This window comes from Aulonocara sp. 'chitande type north' Nkhata Bay, linkage group LG7 (genome assembly GCF_057382095.1).
Source record: "Aulonocara sp. 'chitande type north' Nkhata Bay isolate Kocher_YH1m ecotype deep benthic linkage group LG7, A_spYH_male_GT1.1, whole genome shotgun sequence".
In the NCBI taxonomy this organism is placed as follows: Eukaryota; Metazoa; Chordata; class Actinopteri; order Cichliformes; family Cichlidae; genus Aulonocara; species Aulonocara sp. 'chitande type north' Nkhata Bay.
In genome coordinates, this window is record NC_141350.1 from 49,005,462 (window position 1) to 49,031,588 (window position 26,127).

At 41.6% G+C, this 26,127-nt stretch overlaps 1 protein-coding gene across 3 annotated transcripts in view; it reads right to left on the bottom strand.

Annotated features, from left to right (window-relative positions):
- Positions 1–420: 420 nt before the first annotated feature.
- Positions 421–26,127, bottom strand: part of dym (dymeclin) — a 60,985-nt gene continuing 35,278 nt past the window's right edge. For 2 of the 3 annotated variants that reach the window (XM_086300967.1, XM_086300968.1), the window contains exons 15-17: positions 13,893–14,075; positions 10,587–10,700; positions 421–1,626 (exon numbers count right to left, since the gene is read on the bottom strand). In XM_086300967.1, coding sequence (XP_086157093.1) covers positions 1,477–1,626; positions 10,587–10,700; positions 13,893–14,075 — 447 coding nt within the window. In that variant the 3' untranslated portion in view covers positions 421–1,476. The remainder of the gene's footprint in view (positions 1,627–10,586; positions 10,701–13,892; positions 14,076–26,127) is intronic. The other variant, XM_086300969.1, reaches the window with a different exon arrangement.

Consider the following 26,127-nt stretch of genomic DNA (forward strand, 5'->3'; position numbering starts at 1 on the left):
CTTACTGATGCAGACCGACTCAGATTGTTTGATTGCAGACTGATTGGCTAATGTGTCATCAACGTTCATCAATTATTTGCAAACCTTCGCTAATCTGTCTGAGAGCGATTGGAATCAGCCCAAGTCAAACCAGGATTGTTTGGATGGTTGCTGTCATATTTTTATCCCAATGCAACTGAGCCATAAAGCATTGTGCAACTGGGCAAGGCCGGAGGACATTTCAATCCACTCGATAAAAATCAAGACAGGCTGCTCAGCTTGTGGTCGATAAACACTTTACATTTGTCAGGCTGACAGAGTCATAAACAAGGCTTTCAGTCCAAAGTTGCATAACCTTAAAACAATTAAGACAAACGTGATAAACGTCACATGAATGCTGCAGTATTTCACTGCTAAATAACAGCGTGACACTCAGGCTGGTTTGATTTCATATTTTTATTTAAACTTCTATTTTCAAGGTAAACATTGCCACAAAAAGGACAGCTGTCATCATATTATATGCATTTATATATAAAGCCAGTTTTCCCGTCTGGGAATAATCAAAGTATAGTACCATTGCTTTTCTCTTTCGGTAATAGTAGTCATTTCAGCACTACTGCACTTTACATTTTGGGATGGTGAATATATATAAAAACAATATACATGAAAATAAATAACAATAAGTCCCTACTTAAACATGAAATAATGTAACCGGTTAAGGAGACAACGGTAATTATGCACAACAGGACAGGAGGTTTAATGGCCGTCCCCGGTTTAAGTATTTGCCTTGGGTTAGCATCAGGAAAAAAATGCTAATGACAAAAACAGGGTATGGAATAAATGAGCTGCAAGCAACAACGAAATCAGACGAATTAAAGAGTGATGCAGAGTGCTTATATCATCCGGGGACTGAAATTTAATTAAGCTGTACTTGAACGTGGGGGGTGGGGAGGGATATTAAACAGCCGGCAACACTGTAACTCCTGCATACTGATGATGACAACAGAGTTTTCTCTCTCTTCATTTCTTCAATTCAAAAGCGCAAATGTGTCAAAAGCTGTTGTACACTGAGAACAATGTACGCCAAAAGAAAAGAAAAACAGTTTATGAGATAATCGCGTGTAAAATCAACAATAATAGGACATTTGAAGATGAGTGGCAGGTGTTGAGTCACAGCAGGTTTTTAGTATTCAGTGCAGAAGTAAATGGATGTTCATCAGAGCAGTGTAACATGTGTCTGCATGTTTTAAGTGACCTATTGGGAGAACGAGGTTGTGCTGCATGAAAAAGAAACACCATCCTCTACAAGGTTGAGGCACTTTCAAAGCAGCGTGAACATACTATAAAGGGTAATGCATACACACCTACCCAGAACACACACACACACACACACACACACACACACACACACACACACACACCCACACCCACGTGCCGTCAGTTCCTTTTTCTGTACTGAACGGAGATGGAGACGCGCAATCTGCTGCAACGTGTCCTTCAGCCGGAGTCCATGCTGAACAGCTCGATCCCGTGTGGGCTCCAGTGGAGGCCGACTCCAGAGTTGAAGACCAGCGACCACACGTAGGGGATGAAGAAGTCCTCTGGCTGGTCCTCCTCCACATACTTGAACTTGAGCTCTGGGAATTTCTATTCACAGAAAACACCGGGCGAGAGAAAAGTAGGATGAGCAAGTCATAAAAAAGAAAATGCTGATGCAGAAATGTTTCCGCACAGAGTCTTTTCAAAGAAGATATTTTAACTTATCAGATCGGTAGTTTTTACGCAGTATGAACTCGACGCTGAAACTGCAGTTCCTCCAGTGGTCAGTGGACGCTCACTTTACATTCTCATGTTAAAAGCTACTTTCAGCTGCTCTGTTTTTCATGAGGGGGGTTCTTATATAGTGCCTTTATACTCTATTGCAGCATTCAGATGCTTTATAATACATGTATGTAGTTTATAGTTTGTCACATTCACCCATGCATTCATGCAAATACTTGTTTCTACATCTAATCTAACATTCACAATCTGAAGAATGCATTGGGAGCAACTCAGACTTCAGTATCTTGTAAAAGGCTTCTTTGACATGCAGACTGGAGAAGCCAGGTCACCAAAATTCCAATTAGCAGATGACCTGCTCTACCTCTTAAACCACATGGCGCAACATTATCCCTATAAATTCCCAGTAAGTAAACATGTTCAGAGCCTGGTAAGAAATAAATGTTTTTGGAAATAGCTAGCTCTATTATTAGCACTAATTAAAAGTTAACTGTGTTGGTGAATGTAGCTTGCTAACTGATCTCACTCTTGTCCAAATATGGTCACTTTTGTCTCCAAAAAAACCGAAGACGCTGAGCTGAATTGCTTCATAAACCAACAGGTGGGGTCACGGTGGCTACATCTATCTTTTATATGCAGTTTATGCTTTAAAAAAAACAAGACCTGAAGCAGCGTATTAGAGCTGCGCTACAATAACGTGGTATTTGTTGTTTTTTTTCTTCTGTGGATTGCCAAACACAGCTCACTGAAATAAAGTCCTTTTTTTTGGAGCTGGCTGTTGAATGAATGAATTACTTTCACATGAAGCAGAAAAGCTGTGCTACTCAAATCACTGTTAGTACCGTGAAATATGAGGAAGACCTCTTTGAAACCTTGACACTTCGCAGCAGTTTGTGAAGTGGGAAGAAGTTTTGCAAGCGTTCCTGGTTTGGTCAGGAAAAGTCTTCTTTTTATTTTTCCTATAAAGAGGAAACATTATCTGCACTTGGGGGAACTTCTCCACTTTGGGCTGACATGCTGTCTTTAGAAATAGCACAAAAATAAAATTCAATTGCAGCTCTGTTTAGTTTCATATCATCTATTTTTATATCATATCATCAGTGCACCCCAGGGCAGCTGTGGCTACAACGTAGCTTGCCATTGCCAGTGTGTGAATGTGTGTGTGAATGGGTGAATGACTGAATGTAGTGTAAAGCGCTTTGGGGTCCTTAGGGACTGAGTAAAGCGCTATATAAATGCAGGCCATTTACCATTTTTAATTGGTGCCCTTTTTAACCTCTCACCATAATAAAAAGTAAAACTGAACCTTTCAACCTTTCAATGAAAACGAATTTTAAGAATTTAAAAGTCACAAATTAACAGATCGATATCTGACAAATTGAATGTTTTGTGTAATCAGTTATCATCTTGAACACCAGCTTTTTCCAAACCTTCTGGAAGCCCACCAACCAGACCAGACCAGACCAGACCAAAGCATGCATGAGCCAGCCCACCTGACAGCAGGTAGGCAGCCGGGGAAGCACATCAATAATACATAATGGTACCTCATTATATCCTCCTGTCTGCACATGCATGTATGTGCACACACGCGGCCAGTAATCAGTCTGTGGTGAAAGACAGATGCTGTGAGCCTTTATTTGATGGTCTGAGTCCAGTCTTTTCAGTCCTGATTGGCTCCATTCAAGGCCTCACTATCGGTATCACAATGACACAGACCGAGGGGCTGTGGGGTCACAGGCCATATGCCAGGTTACTGAGGCTAAACTGTACACACACACACCACTCCCATTGTTGATGGCCAGACACAATGCAGGAACTGTATTATCTGAGTGGCATGGGTGTGTAGGTGACTCCCTCGTAGCATAACGACTCATCCGGCGTTCACATGACCTTGTTGGTGACAGTTGCTCCACACATTCAGGCCTTTACTTGTAAGCTTAGAGGAAGAAATACAGCCTTTAATTTTTCATTTTGATTGAAAATCGTTTTCTTCAGCAGTGTCGTGTTTACAAGCATGAACAGACGGCAGCCGAGCAGATTAATACCCTGCAGCAACCACCGTGATATATGAAAACATATGAAGCACAACCAGTTGTGCTATTAGGCAATTAGGTTAATCAAAGCATAAACCAGCAGACACAGCTATGTCAACATAGGTTTGAAACAACACATGTTACAGCATCAGCATTAACCTATTCTTACTCGTAAAGCATTATGTGTACATGCGCAATCAATGTTAACACCTCTAAAACGAATCCTCTATATGAGCAAAATACGGCATAAGCGCCTTTTTTCATAGAAACCAGACACACATAAGACACTGAGGCTACTTTGGTAAACGCTTGCTTAAACACTCTGAATATAAGTAGTTCTCCATCATGAGCCCTGAACACAGCAGTCACAGTTTAAAGAAAAAGGTAAAGAAACTCAGAGCTAAAGCACAAGCACACAAATGGTATTTACTCTAGCATTACTATACGGATTTGCATGCTTTATATCTGTATAAATACAGATATGAGTGGCTTCACTTCAGTATTAAACCCATAATTTATCATTTTCATGGCCTCATTGAAAGAATCTAAATTATTATTCATGGGAAACGCAGAAACATCACCAATCATATTATAATTAGATCTTTACAAATCTCTGGCGTGCTTTTAGTATTGACACGCTAACATTATCACTACTTCAAAAATGGGTGCCACTGATGCAAAGGAATTCCTCTGTAATTATAGGAATAGCTCGGCATCCAATCTGTGTTTCTTGATATGGATGCGAGGATCAATACCAGACTCGTGCTTGTACTTTAAATCTAAAATTATAGTTAGCCATCTAGCTTAGATTAGAGTTTGTCCCAAGCTCAATAATAAACACTTACAGAGGAGAAGTTGCTGTTTTACAGTGATATCTCTGGTGGACAATAACTCGACATGAATCTGGCACAAACAAAGCCCTAAATATGTCTTACTATAACACACAAATCTCCACCTGTGTGTTTGTTTGTTTCTTCGGCTGCCAACTCCTCCTACGCAATCAGGAGTTGAGCAACAAAACTTGGCACACAGGTACGTCTTAGGCCCCTGAAAGCACTTATCTATATCATATCAGACATGACATCCCATCTTGCCTAGTAACCACCTAGCAATAGGCTAGAATTACAGTTTTTAGCATGCAGGCATCTATAAAAAGCATCCTTACACTCCTATAGTTTAATTTCGACACCGTGGGAACTTAAAGTCCCGCACGCTCACATGACCAATTTCCCTAAATTTCACAAAGCCAGAAGAGGGAAAAATGACCCAGAATCCCAACGGCCGCCTTCTTCTTCTTACATCTATGTTCGAGAGCCCCACCAGGGTAATTGCCTTGCATATTGCAAGGCAATGGCAAGTGCCTCACAGCAAAAATGTTGCTTTCAGGCTTGAGTGAATTCTGGGGAAAAAAATAACATAAAAATAAAATCAGAGCATCTCCAGACTGCCACATCCAGTAACTAATATTATCTCTGTCCCTTATTCTGTTCATACTGTCCCAGTACATATCTCCTCTGTCTCTCTGCTGACTTCCCCTCCCCTCCCCTTCTCTGTTTTGTTCTCAGTCTGACTGCTGGCTGGGGCCCACTTGGCCCGGGCTCATATCAGTTAGTTATGGGTCCTGGCGGGTCAGGCCCTCGCCCCTGAACACAGACTGGCTGGCTGGCCTCATATCTTTACTTAGGACGCTGTGTTCCCTTTCCTCCACTGTGCTTTCGCTGACAGCGCTCGGCGGCCAGACACAGAAGAATGCGGCGAGGGAGCAAATAAGAACTTGATACACACAAACACACACATTTACATGCAGGTACACGCACAAACACTGAAAAGTCAGGTTTCGAAACGCTTTACAAATCCTTGACAAAAGTCGTGGGTTTTATATTCACATTCTGCTTTTTAGAGCCGTCCTTTGGGAAAGTTTAGTTCGTTTCATGGGTGTGTGATGTATCTGGAAGAACACCTTTAGTAATGTTAACTTTAGCAAGCACACTAGTTTGCTAACATAGCTCATGAGACTAGCTTGCATTTTGATCGTCCAAATATAAACAGGTTACATTATATCAATATTTTATTATGATATAAACTTTATATACATTTTTAAAAAACGATCAGTGGTGGAATTTAACTCTCGTTTGTCTCAAATAGTACGTTTGAGTTAAAAGTCAAAGTACTTATTTCAATCTCACATCACTTTATGCCTCTGTGACTTTCTCACAGAAAAATATTAATATACTGCGATCACCACAACTGTCTGAAAGCTTTAGCTAGTAATATTTATGGGCAATGTCCCATAGTGACAGCTGAAAATAAACTAAAAGGATATGATTCTTTTGTATGTTTCAGATAAAATGAAGGGTAAACTGATGTAGTAAATATCCTTCTGCTGATTAAATTTTTCTTTTTGGCAACATCATAATTTTCTTGACAGGGAAAGATATCCGAGGTGACACCAGATAGACTCCTAAGTAGGGCTGGGTATCGTCACTGATTTCTAGAATCGATTCAATTCCGATTCACAAGGTCCCGAATCGATTCGATCCACGATTCGATTTGAATCTGGGAAATTTTGACAGTCAGAAATATTATAATTCAGATCAGTACATTTACATATTTTTGTATCTATTAAAAGGAAGCTGACACACGCAAGACTTTATCAAAGGTGTGAGCATCACAGCAGATGCCTTTGTGTCAAAGTAGCTGAAGATAAAACACAGAAAAACATGAAGGTGATTTTTCCTGGCCTGGGATTTTATAAAAATAATCTGCAGTACATCAAAAACGAAAGAAAACCATTAATCAACACATGAACATCACCTCTGAAGTTACAGCGGTTTTATTAGAGACACAGCTAAGCGTTTTGCATTTTGCTTAATTTTAAAAAGTTTAAATTTGTTCAATATTGAACGGCAGAAATTAGGTTTACTTTTCGGAAGTAAGTAAAAGGGAAAAAAAAACGTCGGCCGACAGCGCTGTAAACAACGGTAGACTTGTGCGTAACAAGCAAGCGAATAATGCAGAAAAGAGAGAGAGAGAGAGAGAGAGAGCTGTGCATGAAGTGTGATTTTTATACTGAAAAGTCAGCAAAAGTCAGAGGGAATTCATGACGATGTTTATGTGAAGCATAGTTTGGATCTTTTTTGCTGCTGGTTCGGTCAATATTGTTTGGAGAGAGATAAAACTAACAGCCATATGATCAGCGCAAAAAGGGCGTAAACACACAGCGCGGACCCGCGGATCAGAATCAGCGAGCTGTCGGCTTTCAGCCCCGACCGTCAGCTGAGAAAGGCGACATCTCACTGATTCTGATCCGCGCTGTGTGTTTACGTCTTTGTGCAGAAGCCGTGTACCTGCTCTCATTTACTGTCTTAGCTGTTTGGTGGTTGTTGAAATTTTGTGAGGTTTCACCAGAGATTCTGGCATTTCGGGCAAAATAAATTAATATTAAAAAATCGATTCAGGATTTTAATGAATCGATTTTACGTTACCCAAGCCAGAATCGATTTTAATCGATAAATCGATTATAAAAACCCACCCTTACTCCTAAGTCTTACTCTAAATGCTCAAACTGTATAAGACAGTTATTACAGATGATCAAATATGGCAAAAAGCCAGAATCAATAATCAATCAATAAATAAACAATAGCTCAACCTACAGATCTTGATGATTTTTTTTCTACATTTGCTCAAATCATGTTCAAGTATTGAGATCTGACAGGAGAGAACTGGTATATTTAAGAAATCGTCAGGGTGACCTTTCTTTCGACAGTGTTGAGCTGTTTTCATACATGAATTTCGGACATTTTCGGTGAAACTGGGTCAGTAGATTTTCCACAGCTATCCAATCCACCTCAGACATGCGTGCATTACTGGAAATACTTTGCAGGCTTTAAGCGAAGGAGCCTCCTGGACAGGGTGAGAAGAAGCCGGGACGCATGACGGCGACTCACTAGCAGTGAATGCACTGGAAAAATATCTGTACCAGAGAGCTCGCAGACTAAAAGAGCAGCCAATCTCCGACCTAGAGAGCGGTGGACGTTTATCACACTGCGCTTCATTCGGTGAGCACTACAAAAGTTCAGGGCTGCAATGCATTTGTGAAAACTGCTTAATACTATTAACGCTTTGCAAAGTCCCGATTGCCCTAAGTTTGAGCTCTGAAGGCGGACTGTATTACACAAGTTAGGCATGGGCTTTCTGAATTTACTGCACACATCTGAAAGAGGATTTCTACATAGAAATGTATAGAAACTGTGTTGTCAGTGTGTGGGAAAGTAGTAATGGCTGCCATCAGGCCTCTTAAGCCCCAGGTACTGACTGACTAACAGCTGGTAACCCCCCTCCCCCTCCGTCTCTTCCTGAGAAGCCAGAGAGTCTGTAGGCTATCGCTGCTCAAAGAGGCAGATTTCAGCAGGAGAGGCTAAACAACACATTCCGCAGGCACTGCCTATAAGCACCACTCAGCCTCACACACCCTGAAACAACACACACACAAAGAATGAGAGGCAGGCAGCTGAGTGTTGAGGGTCATCCAAGGGGTACTTACCACCTTCAATCCTTTCTTTCAGTTAGCGCCTAATTTGCATGTCTACATTTTGCCCCGTTAAAAATCTGCATCCTCACTTATATGTTTCTATTTCAATAGATTAACTAGTGTCCATGCTATCTTTATGTCAGTGGTTTACCTGACAAGTGTCTGCAGTTCCCAACCAACCAATTTTGAAGTTATTATATTGGCGCCACGTACAGGCTGATACAGATTAACACTAAATGTGGATATTTTTTTTTTATTTAAAAAAAAATAATCTAAAAACGTAATTTTAAAGATCATTTTGCAACTAAAAATGTCCAAACATTTGCATGCAATAACAGTAAATTGTGTCTTAAGCATCAGTTATTTCAGTGGAGGACAGCTGGAGACCCGATGGGGTAGTAGTCAGTCCTGTTATGCCAAACACTTCTTGGAGGTCTGCTTGAAGACAGCTGTCTGGGTGCATGGCTAGCTGATACATTCGTCTGCACTCACCGCGTGCAAACCATCTGATGATAAAATTGATTTTGGTGGGATCCAAGCGGACACTAGCAGACCCACAGACATGGGAAGTATCATCTCCACCTAAGCCTCTGTTTTATGCTTGTTAACTCGCCTCCTGTCAACATAAATGGCTGAATTCTCACTGCGACTGCATAACTGAGCTGAAAAATAAATAACCACAAAAAAAGACGATATCTGAAAATAATGTCACCTTACTGATGATTTTATCAGTGTGCAAGAAGAACCATAGAATACAGTTTGGGAATGAAGTTTTATAGATATCCTTCCCCAGCTGCACTGCAACACCACAGTGGTGCTTTCAGCTTTCAGCAAGTGTTAACAAAATGTTCTGATTTTGGTTGTTAGTGTAGATATGGGTGCAACTTTAAGATTTAAAAATTGATGCACTCATTTACATGCAATGTTCACATGACCCGAGGGCAAGAAAAACTCCACAAAAAAAAAAAAACCTCCACCAAAAAAAAAAAAAAAAAAAAAAAACTCCACAAATTTTTTTTTTTTTTTTTAGAAAGAGCGAGGAACAATCGCTTTTCCCGAACATTTCATTCATGTCGGCGCTCTCCGTGGAGCCACAACTGATTGAGACACCGATACGGCTTCATCGGAGTAATTGCCGACGTATCGACGATTCCACACAACATTAATCTAACCTATAGATTTTTACATTGGGGGGAAGCTGAATGAGCTCATAGGATGACGGGAGGCGAGAGGTGGAGAGACAGCTGTTTGTTTGAGAGATGGTGCCATCAAATGGTAGGGACTTTTCCCGGAAGACACATTGCCCAGATATACTTTTCACTTCACATCACCCTGTGGAGCTGGAAAGCACTCTGATGTGGAGTCAGCGTGAGACTCAAAAACACTTTTGCACAAAAACGTAGACTGCCATTTAGTCATATGGTCATCAGCAGACATACACAAATGCAGGAGATGACACACACACACACACACACACACACTCATGACCCACATTGACTTGTGCCACAGGTACAGCACTCTCGCTGAAGGACATGAGGGTTATCCACATGGCTCGGTGGGTAATTCTGTGAATTCATGGTCGCTACATTAGTGCTCTGATGAGCTCGCTGTGAGCACGGCAGAGAGAGAGAACATGGACTCATGGCCGCGCACCATCCCTCTTCCACAGACAAATGGCTTGCAGCCAACAGTCAAATATATGGAACATGAAACACATAATAAAACATGCAATTAAGAGCTTCCGAGCTGCTGTGGAGACCGCTGGTTACATATTTCCTTACTGATTAATGGAGGAGCATTGGAAAGGGAAAGGGTTAGAGAACCCGCCAGGAGTGTTGGGTAACGAGGCATGGTGGCAGATTTATGTCTCCTTCGTCCCCTCCCCCCAATCTGATGTACCCATGACAAAGTGCCGTTAGCCGTCCCCCCATCCCATCTCCTTGAAATGTCATTACATGTTCACATGTAGCAGGTAAGCAGAAATGGAACGAAGATGGGCATTAATGCTAATGAGAACTGGGCTTTGGCCTTTTGTGTCCACTCCCAAAGGCCTCCTTCCATCATTCCATTGCCCGAGTCCATATCCCAATCCCAAACATCTCGATTGTTCAACTGGACTCTCTTCACATGCATAGAAATTTACCACTTCTTCTTCTTCTCTTTTTTAACCTTTTAGCAAAGCCCACATTTTATGACTCCTGCTTTCCACGCTCTTCCACTTTGTCTGTCGCCCCGCTGCCTGTGTGTCTGTGTGAGTGAATTACCTTCAGTCTGTCTTTTGGCAGTGCCTGGGCTCCTTTCATGATGACCTCCTGAACTCTCTCAACAGACAGGTCACTTCCAGCCTGCTCCAGACGCTGACTGAAGAAACCAATAACCTAAAGGTCAAACAGGAGGAAACAGCCAATCACAAACTTGCCATAGGGTCTTTTAGCTTGCCTTAAAGTGCTTTGAGGTGACTGTTGTTGTAATTTGGTGCTATAGAAATAAAATTTAATTGGACTGAATACAGTTGGAGTATTTAGGGGTAAACACAGAATTTAAATACAAATTACCACCAATACAGTGTCCTCAGTTTTTCATGTTTTGCCAGGAAAATGGGAAATAGGTGCAGTTATTTATTGAAATGTGCAAACATACATGGGAATATAGTATATAAGACAAAAGCACAGTTTGTATAATTCTTACAAGCTTGAAAATCAATATGTTGGTGCAAAAACTGTTATTTTATGCTTGTGAAACTACGCTATATCAGGCATTTTTTGTAGATTTAACTAAGGAAATGTGGGGGAATTGTGACAGGCTGCTAGTAACAGACTGTCTAAAGATATAATTAAAAAAAAGGTTCTTTGCCAAGTTGTCTTCAAGCGTAGACACAAAATTAAGATGTCTCTTTTGTTTGAATGGTCATTGTTAAGTGTCTTAACAAAACATATGTGATAAAGCAGGCAGTGTCCAAAGCAAAATCCACTTTTTATCCAATAAAATAGAAGAAAATATAACTCGCTGATGAAATTTAACTCTTGTTGATTAGCTCCTCAAAAATAAATGGTTATTTTAAAATATTTCTCGTCAGGTTTTGTGTTAATGCAGTTATTGATATCTTTGTTCCATTTTGTTCTACTTGTAAGTATAAATCAGCTGGTAGCATTAGCAAAAAATAAATAAATAAAAAATCAATATTCACTCTTGTCTGTGTTTCCTAATACACACACGGGACCTTGTTCTCATTGAGCTTTAATGTCAAGTCCCAGCTCCATCACGACCCTCTCCAACTCTTCTAATCCCTGTTTGGAGCTGTCACATTAATATTTCAGCAGCCACACCCGATATGATGACACCGGGTGCAATATGAAGATCTAGGAACAAAATGGCATCATGCTACATGCGTAGGCCTGAGAGACCTCAGCTGTGTAAACAACAACACTGGTCAGTGTTCCAAAGGTGGTTTGAACATGACGTTAGAGGAATCTGTGCTGAACCTACAGTACGTCGACAGCTCGGTTTCATTTAAGGCAAAATATTGCCACTTCCATAAACGGCCATTTAAACACGTGCATGGGCTGCCATGTTTCCTAGCAACAGTAACTCGCTTCTGTAAATGCTTCTTTATAAGGATACAGCACAGCACACACTATTCAGATAAACCAGCCACATTAAGGCACCTACCAAATATTATGTAGGACCAGAAAAAACAACTCGGATCTGCAGTATCAGCTACCGTGACATGAGCAGCAGATCCTTTAAGTCTTGTAAGTTGCAAGGTGGGGCCTACGTGGATCAGACTTGTTTTTCTAGCACATCCCAGATATGCTCAGTCAGATCGAGAACTGGGGAATTTGGAGACAGAGTTAGTACCTTGAAGTCTGTTGTTGTATTCTTTAAATCTTAAACAAGCACTGCGGTGGGGCAGGGGTGCGTTAGCCTGCTGAAATGGGTTACTGCCACCAGGGGATACTTTTGCTTACTTTTCTGAAAAGGTGTATGTAGTGTGCAACGTGTTAAAGTATGCAGTAGGTGTACATTCCACATGCCAGGGCTCAACCTCTTGCAGCGCATCATGGTCCAGATCATCACACACGCTTTCCATAATGCTCTTTTGGTGCCATTTCACCCCAGGTAAAGGTTGCCAATACATGCACGGGTCTCCTTAAAGCTTTTAACTGTAAACATAGATCTGCACGTCTGTGACTTTGCCTCAAACTGGAGCGGACATTGTGCGCAGATGCCCCGGGCACCTTCTCAGTTCAGAGTGCCACGTTAGCGCGACACTTCGAATAAACTGCAATCGTCCTTTCGATGGATGAGTCAGTCAGCTGACCTAAACCTAAGTTTCATTGATCGAGGGCTAAAAGGCAGAGAGACTTACAAACAAGCAGCAACTAAAGATGGCTGCAGTAAAGATGCAGCCGTGGACCACCCAGCATTTGGCACATATCCACGTGTTCCAAACCTCAGGCTTCAAGCATTAAAATAATCATTGTATTTATGATAGTGTATGTTTATCAAATTACACTTAAGCCTGTTAGAAGACAGACAAAAAGTGGCTATAATTGGAAGAATGAGTAGATTTAATTTTGGACTGGACTGGCTTGACTGGTGCCATTACAATGAGATGTTTAAAGAGTTGCAGCTGATCATAAATCGAGATGATTTGCAAAGCTGGGTGAATTCTGCTTATTGTCAGCGGAAAAAAACTTAGAAAATGTCAAAAACTTTTCATTTTAAATATGTAGTTCACTGGAATTAAAAATTATTCAATGCTTTCTGGGTTTAACCTCAAAGAAGAAATCTAAGAAAGTATTTTTTGTGTTTCCACTGCTCTTCTAAGTTTTTCCCTGAAGAAATGTTTGGTGTTCCTTAATTACAAAAAAAAAAAAGAACTATTACAAATTCCTTTTAAAGCTCTTTTTTGTCAGAGCAACATTAAAAAATGCTTCTACAGGCAGTTTTGTTTCTCAGTGTGGGCTGTTTTAAAGATTTCAAGCACACCAGAGTTCATGCACTATGTGTGTCTACATCTATCTAATACTAATCTCTTCATTAACTCAGAAGGCCTCCCCCATATGGGCTTATTTTAGAAGAGCAAAAAAGCCGCCTCGCATCCTGAATAGCCTCGGGGAAACTGACTTAACCGAGGGATTCTACCTAGGCATGCCTCCCTCATACTTATGGATAACTGTAAAAGCCTGTGGCAATGTATGCAGCAACCCCCATCCTCTGCACACACACACTCATACCCACCAAAGCTTCCTTTCCCTTCTCTACGTGACTGTGAATGACAGATTTCTCGCGTCCCTTCTTACTTATACACCACGCATACTCATTGAATGTTTGAGATGTAATGTGCAGATACTTGACACCAGTGGACTGATTAATTCAATCATACTACTTAAGTCTTTCATTCTTTATTGCCTGACTGCAATCTTCTGGCCCGGCTTTTTCAACATTTCTGAGCAGACAAAGAGGACACTGCAGAAAAAACTGTCAGGCTTCTCTTAATTCACTTGTGATGCTTTGTGCGATTCCTAGTTTAAAAAAACCAAACAACAACCCTCAAACAGGCTGACCGTGTCGAGGTTCTGCATGATGTCCTGGAAGGACGGGTGCGTCCTGAACTGCTCAAAGAGCTCCCTCTTGTAGAGCAGTGCGTACACCAGGTTAGGGTTGTGGTGTAGAGAGTTGCACAGGCAAGAGTTGATGATTTCCAGCATCATGCGGATGACTTCCTCAATCACACTCAGGTCCTGGGCCTGGAGGGAGAGGGAGGATGTAAAGGTTAATTGGTTTCCCACTAGACTGGTTCCACTTATTATATTGTTTTTAAATGATTGTTTTCTGATAGAACGATCAGCAGGGGGTAACAGACAGATGGCAGAAATGGCAGCAGGGATCAGAGGAAGGACAAAAAAGTAAAGCATGAATGTCAGCCAAGGTCTTAGCAAGTGACAGAAGGGTGATCTTTTAAACCAGATATCAGGTCGTGTTGGCCTGTGTTTCCTTGTGTGGCAAAGACGGCAACTCAGTGACACGTGACAGTCAAAGACTATAAGAAGGACGGACAAAAAGATAAAGAGTTTTAAAGCGCCTGACATGATGGCGTTGTTTTCAGCGTTGTTTCAAACTAAGTAGGCTTCTCAACACATAAACCCAAAAAGTTCATAAATAAGGATTTCCCGATGTGAACATCAACACAAGAGATTGTTGGAGAAATGAACTGAAATCCCAAAGCAGCATCAAAAACAAGTTTGACATTTTAGAAAAATATGCACAGTTGCCCTTTGGTGAAGACAAGATTGATAACATGTAATATCTATGAAGGTTCAGACGACCTCCTCCCAGCTAGGAAAAGGATCTTTCTTCTCTCACTGTGTGACTCCAACTAGCTGTGGCGGCCAAATGGTCGCTCGGAGATCGAGCATGTTGCACCCTCGACCTCCAGTCTCCAAACAATGCCGGTCAGATTCTCAGACAGATTGACAAAGGTTTGCAAAATGACTGTTATTTAATTTACTAACGGAGCCAATTCGCTAACGTGTTGCAATCAGTCTGAGTCGGTCTCCCACAATGAGTGTAACTAGTCTGGGACACGTCTTTTTATAATTGTGGACTTGATTTTACCGGTTGTCAGCAGGTTCCCGTCATATTCCTAAGTAAAAGCTAAACTCTCTTATTTTGTTGTTAAATTAGCATCGTGCAGCACATACGTCACCATTTGAGAAAGAACTCTTGTTTCAGATCTACCAGCTTCTGACTGGATTCTCAATGTAGGTTGTCAATTCTGTTTAATTTGCATTTCTGCGCATGTAAACAGCATTAACCAGTGCATTATCATAAACTGACAGCATGTAATTGTCAACTTGTCCACATATCATCCCCATTTCGTGACTGCATTTTATTGCAGTTTTATGGCAGCTGACTGCAAGTGGTTGCAGACCTGGTCCCCATCTTTGAAGCAACAGTTTCAAAGCCAATAAGATTCCAGGTTCTTTGACTTATAGTTGATTTAATTGTGGTTGTTCCCACTATTACTGTGACTGCAGCAATATGATGTTCAATTTTAGTAGCTCCTTTTGCTCAAGAGCGGTGAAACGCTATTTTTGTCCTTCCAAAGAAACAGTTCAACAAATAACCCCCTTTACAAAGGCAATCTGTTATTTTTACATTTTTGTTTTTGTGCAGATTAAACAAGAGACACAATCTGTGAGCTTGAGAGATGCGGGTGCAACAGAAATATTTTGTTGGCTTTGGAGACGGTCCAACTACCGCCTCCGTGTTTTCAGCCTTTATGATAATCTAGATAAGCTAGGAGAGCTAGCTGCTGACTAAAGCGTCACAGTGATCACATACGTATGACAGTGGTATTAATCTTAACATCCAACCATAAAAGTAAATAAAAAAAATTATATTTTATTATCCCTGCATTCAAAATGTTCATAATTAAGTGTACAAATGAAAAAGTCCTTAATTTTGTACTTAGCGCGAGTAGTGTGAAGCACTCGGCCACTCTTTTTACTTTCAATAGCTTCAGTTATTAATTAGATGAACAATCTTTTTAATAACTTGCAATTAAAGCAGTCAGTAGGAGAATCCTTTCTACATAGTGAGAAAGGTTTTCAGTGTCGCTGATGTTTTTAAATGATGATAAAGATGTCTGCACCTGTCAACCTTTAAAGTTCGGTTTCATTTACCTTATCAGCGTGTTTATGCTACAGAAACCTTGGACCTTAATCTGCGTGGTGGTAACTCGTAAAACATGCGCCTACTTGTAGCCTTTAATGATATTGAAAATGGCTTTCATCATTAACGGAAGTCTATGCAGCTAGAGGAGTTTGGTTTCATCACACAACCTGCTTTTAATGGAAAAAGGCGTGCTTTAAGAAATCTGGTTTATTGTTCTTTAGTTACTTCATTCACAACAATCCGTCTACAAGAGAGACAGACAGACGCCACCGTGATGAGATAACGTCTTTTTGGCGTGTTCAATGGTGGCGCACAACAAGAAAACAGTAGAGAGCGTGGGAAAATGAATAATCTACAGAGAGATAAAAACTTTGGTCAACAGAGTTCATGACTGATTTCCCATGGTGTGACAGCTGTGGGCAGAGCGTTACAAAATCTACCGTCTACGTTTGATGACATTGCAAGATAAGCTCCATAAATGAGAAACCAGAAAAATATAACTCAATAGCACCGTGACTCATCTCAATTAAACCAAGCACTACTAACCACGAGTATCAGTTTCTCTTCACTCCCAAAAAGACAAAAATATGGTCTCTGCTTTACAAATACTTAAATTTACTGCTTAAAAAGAAATTCTAAAAATCTGCTCAGCGACTTCTTTTTTTTTAACATATACAGTATACAGCATCTATGTTAGGCCAAACAGAGTCAAAGAGCCGCCTGTGTAAGCAGCTCAGAAGAAGCAGCTAGAACAACAAAATGCAAACTAAGAGAATGCAGGAGTCAGGGACATCCAAAGCAGCTTAGCTTAATGCAATGGACTTCTAATGAAATCAGTCCATCGGTAGTCTGACCACAACTGTAACACGCGACGTAGATTATCTGACAGGTTTTAGTTCAGATCCTGGATCTTTAAAGATCCTTGCATGCCTCCAAGCAGATATGAATAAATATGTGTGCTCCATTTTGAACATTCTTCATTTTGCAGTGTTGTCTGAATATATAAAAAGTATTATAATTACTATTACTATATGTAAGAATAACATGACATAAAATTTCAATGAAAAGATCTCCCAGTGCCTAGTAAAAACTACCCAAACCAAGATATGTCTGCAAAAACCAGCAGATGGGTGAGAGGAGAAAGAGGTGTGCCTTATACCAAAGTGTTTATGAATTCAGTGTGTAATAATGCTCAGTAGTGTGCATTTATCACAAGATGTTTACTCAGCTAAAGTTTGCCCGTCTTGTTTTAGTTGTGCCACAGCAAAAATGTAATTAATGATATACAGTGGGGCAAAAAAGTATTTAGTCAGCCACCGATTGTGCAAGTTCCCCCACCTAAAATGATGACAGAGGTCAGTAATTTGCACCAGAGGTACACTTCAACTGTGAGAGACAGAATGTGAAAAAAAAAAATCCATGAATCCACATGGTAGGATTTGTAAAGAATTTATTCGTAAATCAGGGTGGAAAATAAGTATTTGGTCAATAACAAAAATACAACTCAATACTTTGTAACATAACCTTTGTTGGCAATAACAGAGGTCAAACGGTTACTATAGGTCTTTACCAGGTTTGCACACACAGTAGCTGGTATTTTGGCCCATTCCTCCATGCAGATCTTCTCGAGAGCAGTGATGTTTTGGGGCTGTCGCCGAGCAACACGGACTTTCAACTCCCGCCACAGATTTTCTATGGGGTTGAGGTCTGGAGACTGGCTAGGCCACTCCAGGACTTTCAAATGCTTCTTACGGAGCCACTCCTTTGTTGCCCGGGCGGTGTGTTTTGGATCATTGTCATGTTGGAAGACCCAGCCTTGTTTCATCTTCAAAGTTCTCACTGATGGAAGGAGGTTTTGGCTCAAAATCTCACGATACATGGCCCCATTCATTCTGTCCTTAACACGGATCAGTCGTCCTGTCCCCTTGGCAGAAAAACAGCCCCATAGCATGATGTTTCCACCCCCATGCTTCACAGTAGGTATGGTGTTCTTGGGATGCAACTCAGTATTCTTCTTCCTCCAAACACGACGAGTTGAGTTTATACCAAAAAGTTCTACTTTGGTTTCATCTGACCACATGACATTCTCCCAATCCTCTGCTGTATCATCCATGTGCTCTCTGGCAAACTTCAGACGGGCCTGGACATGCACTGGCTTCAGCAGCGGAACACGTCTGGCACTGCGGGATTTGATTCCCTGCCGTTGTAGTGTGTTACTGATGGTGACCTTTGTTACTTTGGTCCCAGCTCTCTGCAGGTCATTCACCAGGTCCCCCCGTGTGGTTCTGGGATCTTTGCTCACCGTTCCCATGATCATTTTGACCCCACGGGATGAGATCTTGCGTGGAGCCCCAGATCGAGGGAGATTATCAGTGGTCTTGTATGTCTTCCATTTTCTGATGATTGCTCCCACAGTTGATTTTTTCACACCAAGCTGCTTGCCTATTGTAGATTCACTCTTCCCAGTCTGGTGCAGGTCTACAATACTTTTCCTGGTGTCCTTCGAAAGCTCTTTGGTCTTGGCCATGGCGGAGTTTGGAGTCTGACTGTTTGAGGCTGTGGACAGGTGTCTTTTATACAGATGATGAGTTCAAACAGGTGCCATTCATACAGGTAACGAGTGGGGACAGAAAAGCTTCTTACAGAAGACGTTACAGGTCTGTGAGAGCCAGAGATTTTCCTTGTTTGAGGTGACCAAATACTTATTTTCCACCCTGATTTACGAATAAATTCTTTACAAATCCTACCATGTGAATTCATGGATTTTTTTTTCACATTCTGTCTCTCACAGTTGAAGTGTACCTCTGGTGCAAATTACTGACCTCTGTCATCATTTTAAGTGGGGGAACTTGCACAATCGGTGGCTGACTAAATACTTTTTTGCCCCACTGTAATGCTGATAATATGACCTCAGTCCTTTATGTGGATGTAGAAACTATGACAGTGACAGTGAAACGCAGGCAGTTATGCTGAATACAGTCCTTACTATTCACAACTGTCAAAATGTCTCGTGTGAAATGCGTCATTTTAAGTGGTTTTCATACGTGAACTTTGGGCAATTTTGGGCGACCTGCATTAGGATATTTTCCACAGCTGTCCTTTCTCACATGTAGCACATACAGTAGCAGGAAATAGGCAGTTTCAGTCACGTTTGTACTATTAGGAAATGCTGCGTATTGTAGGTAAAGTATGCAGCATATCACCAAAACCCAACACCATCCAGCCTTTAAGAAGGAATCTGTTGGGTTAAAGCAGCACACGTTTGTGTTCTCACATGTACCTCTGTCGGCAATGGTGCATAAATATATGAATGCTATGACAAAAACATATTTAACGTCACTTTTCCAAACATTTAACTGACCAGTTCAGCCTGTCGGTCTGAAAACCTTTAATCATTGTCTTTGCTTTACAGGAAGCCTCACCTTAGACAGTTACTCATTAGAAACTTCCTCTGGGTTTGCACGCTGCCACATTTCAGCTTGAAGTAAAATTCCTGTAACGTTCATTAGAATAGGCAGCAGAGATGGCAAAGCTTTCTGATAAAGAAAAAGAAAAAAAAGATTTATTTATATTTCACAAGGTCTCATTCTTGAGCCGGGCACAACGTGAGCTTTTATATTCGCCACAGCACACTTATGCTTAGTGATTCATTTGCATCACTGTTCTGCTGATGACCTGTTTTGACCAAGAATTTGCAATATCTGATTCGAAACAGCAACATGGTGAGACTCCTGCTGCGAGCTGATTGGCCACCGAGTCTACCTCCAATCTGGGCAAATCATCTGTAACAGAACTGCATGTGGTAGCATTTTATATTCCATCTTCGGTGCCCTGCTTTGAGAGAAGTTCTTATCTTATAAATAACTTTGCTTGCTGTGATGCTTTTTTTTTAATGCACATAATCAGTCCCTGAAAAAAAGCCGGGGGATTAAGATAACAGTAAATAGCTGTGTTCTTTTGTGCACTGAAAAAGGTTACTTTAGAAATATAATGGGTTACAGATTATTGGTTGCGCTGCTGAAAATGTAATTACTAGGGCAACCCTTTAAAATTAATTCAGAATGATGTATCTTATTATTTTTTGTTTACGGTGTGATTACTTTTCTACCAAATGTATTTTTTAAACCAGGCAAATCCAGCTGCTGCAGGTTACAGAGGTGTTACAAACAAGCTTCACAGTGAACGGCGATGCTGGAATCTGTGTCAGAAGTGTCGGAAATGCTGAAGTCCAGCACTGAAAGGCATTCTTGTCCAGTGATGTGGCCGACTATCACAGGTGGGGTCGCAGGCATGGAAACGGGTTGCTCAAAGCAATGTGCATCGATTTGACTGGAAGAGAACCAAGGAAAAAGAAGGCTCGGACGTGACCCAAAGGCTGCAGCAGGGGTAGCCTAGATTTGAGTCCACTCCAGACCACTTCCTGCATGTCATCCCCCCGCCACCCGCTCCTTCTCCCTGCTTTCCTGTCTGCGCTCTACACTTTGCTGTCAAATAAAGACTGTAAACCTTGTAAGCCATCCTATTCTCCAACAGCTTTGCTGACCTGTGTAGCCACTCAAGCCCAGCAAAATGATGAAGAAGGATTGAACAGTTCTAGATTTATGATCTTTATCGAAAACAATGCATTCAGATTTTGTGAACACCATCAATGCAACTGGTAACGAAACTCTAGTTATTTCGACACACATCCAATAACATTGCTGCACTGATTTCCACAAGCATGATGGTTGAAGGTGTTGAGCTTTAACCGGCAGACGTGGAGAGGCAATAGGAAGGCAGGAGAGCCAGCTCTAATGAGGATTGATTGTGCGTCTGGAAGCAGAGGTGGCTCTCTGAGCTCGACTCCACTGCCTAGCTATACTTGCTCCACTCTTTTCCGCAGTGGCAGGCCATAATTAGACAGAAAGCAGGGACAGATAAGAGAGAAAACTGAGTAGGAGGATGTGGAGGCAGGAGGAGGAGGACAGCAACAAAAATGGTAGCATAGATGATAAGAGAGTATGGGGGGTAGGGGGGCTAGCTGATGGAGAAAACGGACGTGACGAAGAGGAGACAAAAGCAGGAGAGGGAGGCAGAGTAGGAGTGAAGGATGCCTGGTGTGTTTGTTCTCCAGCTCTGCACCAAGCTTAATGAGATTAGTCTGGCAGGGAAAAAATGCCACACTGGGGAATTCAGGTCACATGAAAATAGGCTAGCTAGACGTCTGCCTGGCCTTGTGTGTATGTTTGTCAAGTGGATGAGATTAAGAGGTCCACGGTCTGGTTGAAACCCAGACAGGATTTAAATATCTTGGCGGCGACTCCTCTTCCACTTCCCACTCTGTCCTTTTGCACTTTTTTTCTCTTCAAACTGCATCCTCAGCCAGAAAAAACAAACAAAAAAACCCCCAAAAAAACACTTGACATGTGTTTGTTTGACAGCATATTCTTCCTACCTCTCCCTCCTCTTTTTGCCTTATTCTCTCTTAGTCATACATCGTTTTCCAACCTTGTGCCTTGTCGTTTGGTCACAGCCACTCATGCCGCTATTTCTCGTCTTCGCTCCACCCAGGAAAACATAGGTGAGTCATATCATTAGCCTCAATGATCCCGTCCTGTTTTACTTGCATCACCATTCACAGAAACCCTATTGGAAAGCAAAGCGTTTATATGCACCCTTCACCCTTCCCCAACTCTGTGCAATTCTGCTGTTAATTCTTAAACATACCGAGTGTAAATGTGTCGCATCTGCAGGCGTGGTGACCTCTGCTGTGTCTGACAACTGACAGTTTGTAGATGCAAGCAGTGACTAGAAAGCCAGAGCCCGTCCTTTCTATCATACCCACACATGTTTTTAAGCGAGCGTTTGTGAGTGCGGACAGGGTGTTTAGAGACATAGACATGAAAATCCCTGTAAAGTAGGAGCTGGCATCATTAAACCAATAGCTTAGTGATTCCCTGGCCGGCCCTGCTGCTCACTGTAGGCTGTTGCAGGGCAGACAAACCAGACATATTAAGAAAGAGCACTGATGAAGACAAGGGCATGAGGATACAAACAGAAAGAGTGAAAAGCCACACCTACAGGTTGAATAAAGCACAGTGGAGGAAAAGGATGAAGAGTTGGAAAAAAAGCCACGTGGACAGACAGAGAGGGTCAGACTGGCTGAGCAGCAGCAGCAGCCTGCCCTTGTCTTTTGGGAGCTTTTTTTTTTTTTTTTTTTAAATAGGTCATTGTCTGACCCGCATTATGGTACCACAGCCATGTCATAATCACACCATTTTGAAGAGCATTGTGCTCAGGTCAGCGTCTCATTACCCCATAGCTTCACATACCCACAAAACATCCTTTGTTGGATGCACACAGAGAAAAAGAGAAAAAAGTGTGTGTGTGGCGACAAAGTTGGACCCTAAAGAAAAACAGCAGCATCAACACAATGTGATTATGCTGGATGCTCTCTGCATCACCGTCTCGTGTGTGACGGCAGGATCCCGTGTATTGGCGTCCATATACCTTATCCTGATTAAATAGGCACACTACTTTTCTGAGACTTGGCTAGCGCTAACAGCGGGGCGGCTTGGGTGGGGAATGAAGGCAGTACTGTGGGTCATGTGGGTCATGACGTGAGTTATAATGATAAAAAAAAAGATGACGCCAACTGCTGCAACAGCACTCTGGGAGATAGGTAGGCAGTGTTAATTGATCTGCTACGAGCTGTGCTCTGTTTTGCTGTGCCTCGATCGCGAAAGGACCACGATGCAGCAGGGCTGCCCTAATTACCATTTGGAAGCAGCGGATCATTAGGACCCCAGAGCACCTGCTGCCTGCAGGGGTGGCAGTCCTACTGCCTGAGAATAGCAGCTGAAAGAGGCAGTGATAGATGACAAAAGAGAAGAGGATGGCACATATATGGAGAGACGGGCTAACAGAATAATAGTAAACTAATAACTGGGCCTAACACCGTTGTTACTGGGCAGGTGAGGGGGTGAGGGAGGGGTAACTCCTGAAAGATCAGAGACCAAATTGTGGAGTCAGTGTGTAAGCTAACTCTCACCTCTCAGCAGGAAAGCACCTTAATGAGAGGAATGCAAGGAAACAGATTTATGAGACAGAGAAGAGAAGATAATGAGCTACTTATTGCATGGCAGAGAGGTTAAGAGGTTACTTGTTACATGTGATTAGTTTATTCTATGTTCAATTTCACTAGAGGCTTAGCTACTCAGCCTGGAGCCTGAAGTTGAGTTCATTTGGAGCAGTTAAAGACCACCACTCTAAAAGATCTCATTTATCTTGGTCTCCTATAGGCAAACTCTTAATTGGAGTTCAGTTAAAAAAAAAAAAATGCTGGTGTCCTACGTTTATATTTCCTTAAACTATGACACAACCCAGCTCATGCTAAGATGATTTTAAGAAGTCCATCCGAGTAACAGATTTGGAACTTAAAGATTCGCATGAGGAAGTCCTCTCGAAAATGAGCAACATATATTTATTCTATCTTTCATAACTTTCCAGGAATGTACACTTGATTAATTGGCCTATAAAAGATCAGCAAATAGTACTGATAGTTTACTTAGTTGTTGTTAGATTGAAATAATCTGTTATAATCTGTTCTGGATTTATAGAAGAGTGCTCAGATCTTTGTTTGTATGTGTGACTTACACATATGGTGACAAACAACCTTGTGATGAACTGCGGAATTTTATTTTATTTTATTTTATTTTATTTGATAGTTTTCATTTATTTTTGCTACCTGGTTTTAATTGAGTAATTTTTGTAACTGTGAGACACTTGCTGCTGCCCATCTTGGCCAGGTCTCTCTTGTAAAATAGGTTTTTAATCTCAATGGTGATCTTCCTGGTTAAGCTCGAGTGTGCTGTGTGGTTTAAGGTTGCTAGGATGTGAAGAGGTCTCACTTTCTCAGTCTTCTCCCTGGTGCAACAATTTATAACGTGAGAGTCCTCTGTGACCTCATCATCTTATTACCAGTTTATAAATAATCCTTTGGGGTCAACCTTTGCTGATAGCAGCATGCCTGAACTAGTGTAATAAATGGTTCATGAATTGTCTTTTTTGTGTGCAACAATACTGTGCAAAAGTCTTGAACCACCCTTTCATTTCTTTATGTTTTGCTGGGAAAAAGAGAAATAAGTACAGTGATTTTTTCAAACATGTACACACACATGGAAATACAGTTTAAAAGAAAAAAACTGAGTTTGTGCAATTCTAACAAGCTTAAAAGTCAGTATAAATAAGCTCCTATGACCGTCTTTAATCTTCAACACAGCCTGAACTCTTTTAGACAAGCTTTCTTCTAATTTGTAGACACTTCCTGTTTTACCTCCTCCACACATACTAAAAATGATTTGAAGCAAAAAGCTGAAATTTGGATGAATGATGCTGCAGATTTTCAGTTTTCAGAGCTGAACTATTGCTCATTAACACTTTAAAAATGATGACAGCCCGGCTACAATATAAAGAAATGAGGGGTGACGTTTGAACAGTATTGTATATAAGCTTGTAACTTTTATTGTGTGTTAATTCAATTTTAATATTAATGTTTATGAATACTAATTGACTAAAGTAACACCCTAAAATATGAAACTACACATTTTCATCCCTTTGTTTACATTCGGGCTACAAATCTTTTTCCATCTACACGTGAACTATGTTTGAATCATCAAACAACCTACAACACACTTAACGCAGTAGAACATCGTAAACAAGCGAATAAAAAAAGAAAATGTGCAGTGAGGCCACTTCAAATAAACTAAACAATAACTGTCAGCACAAACATTAATGCTGCTTGACTGATTACAACTACTCACTCACATAAACATCGCAGACTGTATAATAGCTCGCTTCAGAAGCACAATTTCTAGTTAACAGCTTGCATCACTGAATGATTCTGGACTTTGCACAAAAAAAAATCATTTTGTAGCTTCCTAAGAAATCCGCACATTCCTGAAAGCCCTGATAATAAACAGAAGGCATAATGTTTATTATCTGTTGATATATCCCCGGGCTCTGCTTTCCTCTTAAACAAGAGGAATGGTGCTACAAAGCTAATGCATGTGTCTACTCCAGCTATTAAAAAGAGATCACAGAATGTGACTCAACCAGGACACATAAACACATAGACAGGGTGGTCCACCATGCTCCTGGCAGTGTCTGTGCGCATGTAAGTGTGTGTGTGTGTGTGTGTGTGTGTGTGTGTGTGTGTGTGTGTGTGTGTGTGTGTGTGTGTGCTTGTAGTCTTTTCCCAGAAATGTACAACAGTAAACAGACTAAGAGGCAGAGAAGTAACATTACCATTACTGGCTGGGAGCATAAACAGTGACAAACAATGCAACACATACTTCCATCTTTTTATGTTTGTTTGCATGTACAACCGCAAACTGCATGTCCTCGGCATATCTCAGTGGATGAGACAGGAAAATAAGAATAAAAATGCAGACTCAGAGGTAACCATAGGATCCCACGAGAGATGCCCTTCTTGGTCTGGGAGCCTCTGGATGTTCCCCCCGGGGGTGGGGGTGGGGGCTCAAGGGCCCCAACCCCTCGCTCTGTCTTCCCTGATACTAACCAGACGCAGCCGCGCAAACACATTCAGGGACAGGGGGCATGTTCTGTGTGTGTATATACCAGAGAGAGAGAGACAGCAACCAAGAGGCAGACATCTACAGGGAGAAGGGGGGTACAGAAGAGGAGACGGAGGGAAAGATGAGACATTAACACAGAAGCAGACTGCACCCAGCTTTAACTCTCAGCTTAGGGCAGTTTGACAACGTTTTCATATCCGCCTCTCGGTCTCTCCCTCGTAAAGAGAGCGATTATACGTCCAGGACGATCCCACATTAAACAAACATTAGTTCTCTCTCCACAGCCAGGCTCGGCCAAATTGCATTGTTTCCAGATGCCTGTCACAAAAACACGCTTTAACCCACCCCAGGGCCCTCTCCTCCCCTCGTCAGCTCTCTCCTCTCCTCTGTCTCTCCTTACAGCTACCTCAGCCTCCACACCTCCCCAAGTTAAGGCGAGGGTTTGTGAGTAACACCAGGGCAGGCTGCTTTCAATTACGCCGCCACATCCGCTACTACCGCAGGAGCAGATGAGAGCCGGCGATGGAGGAAACAAAGGAGCCGGCAT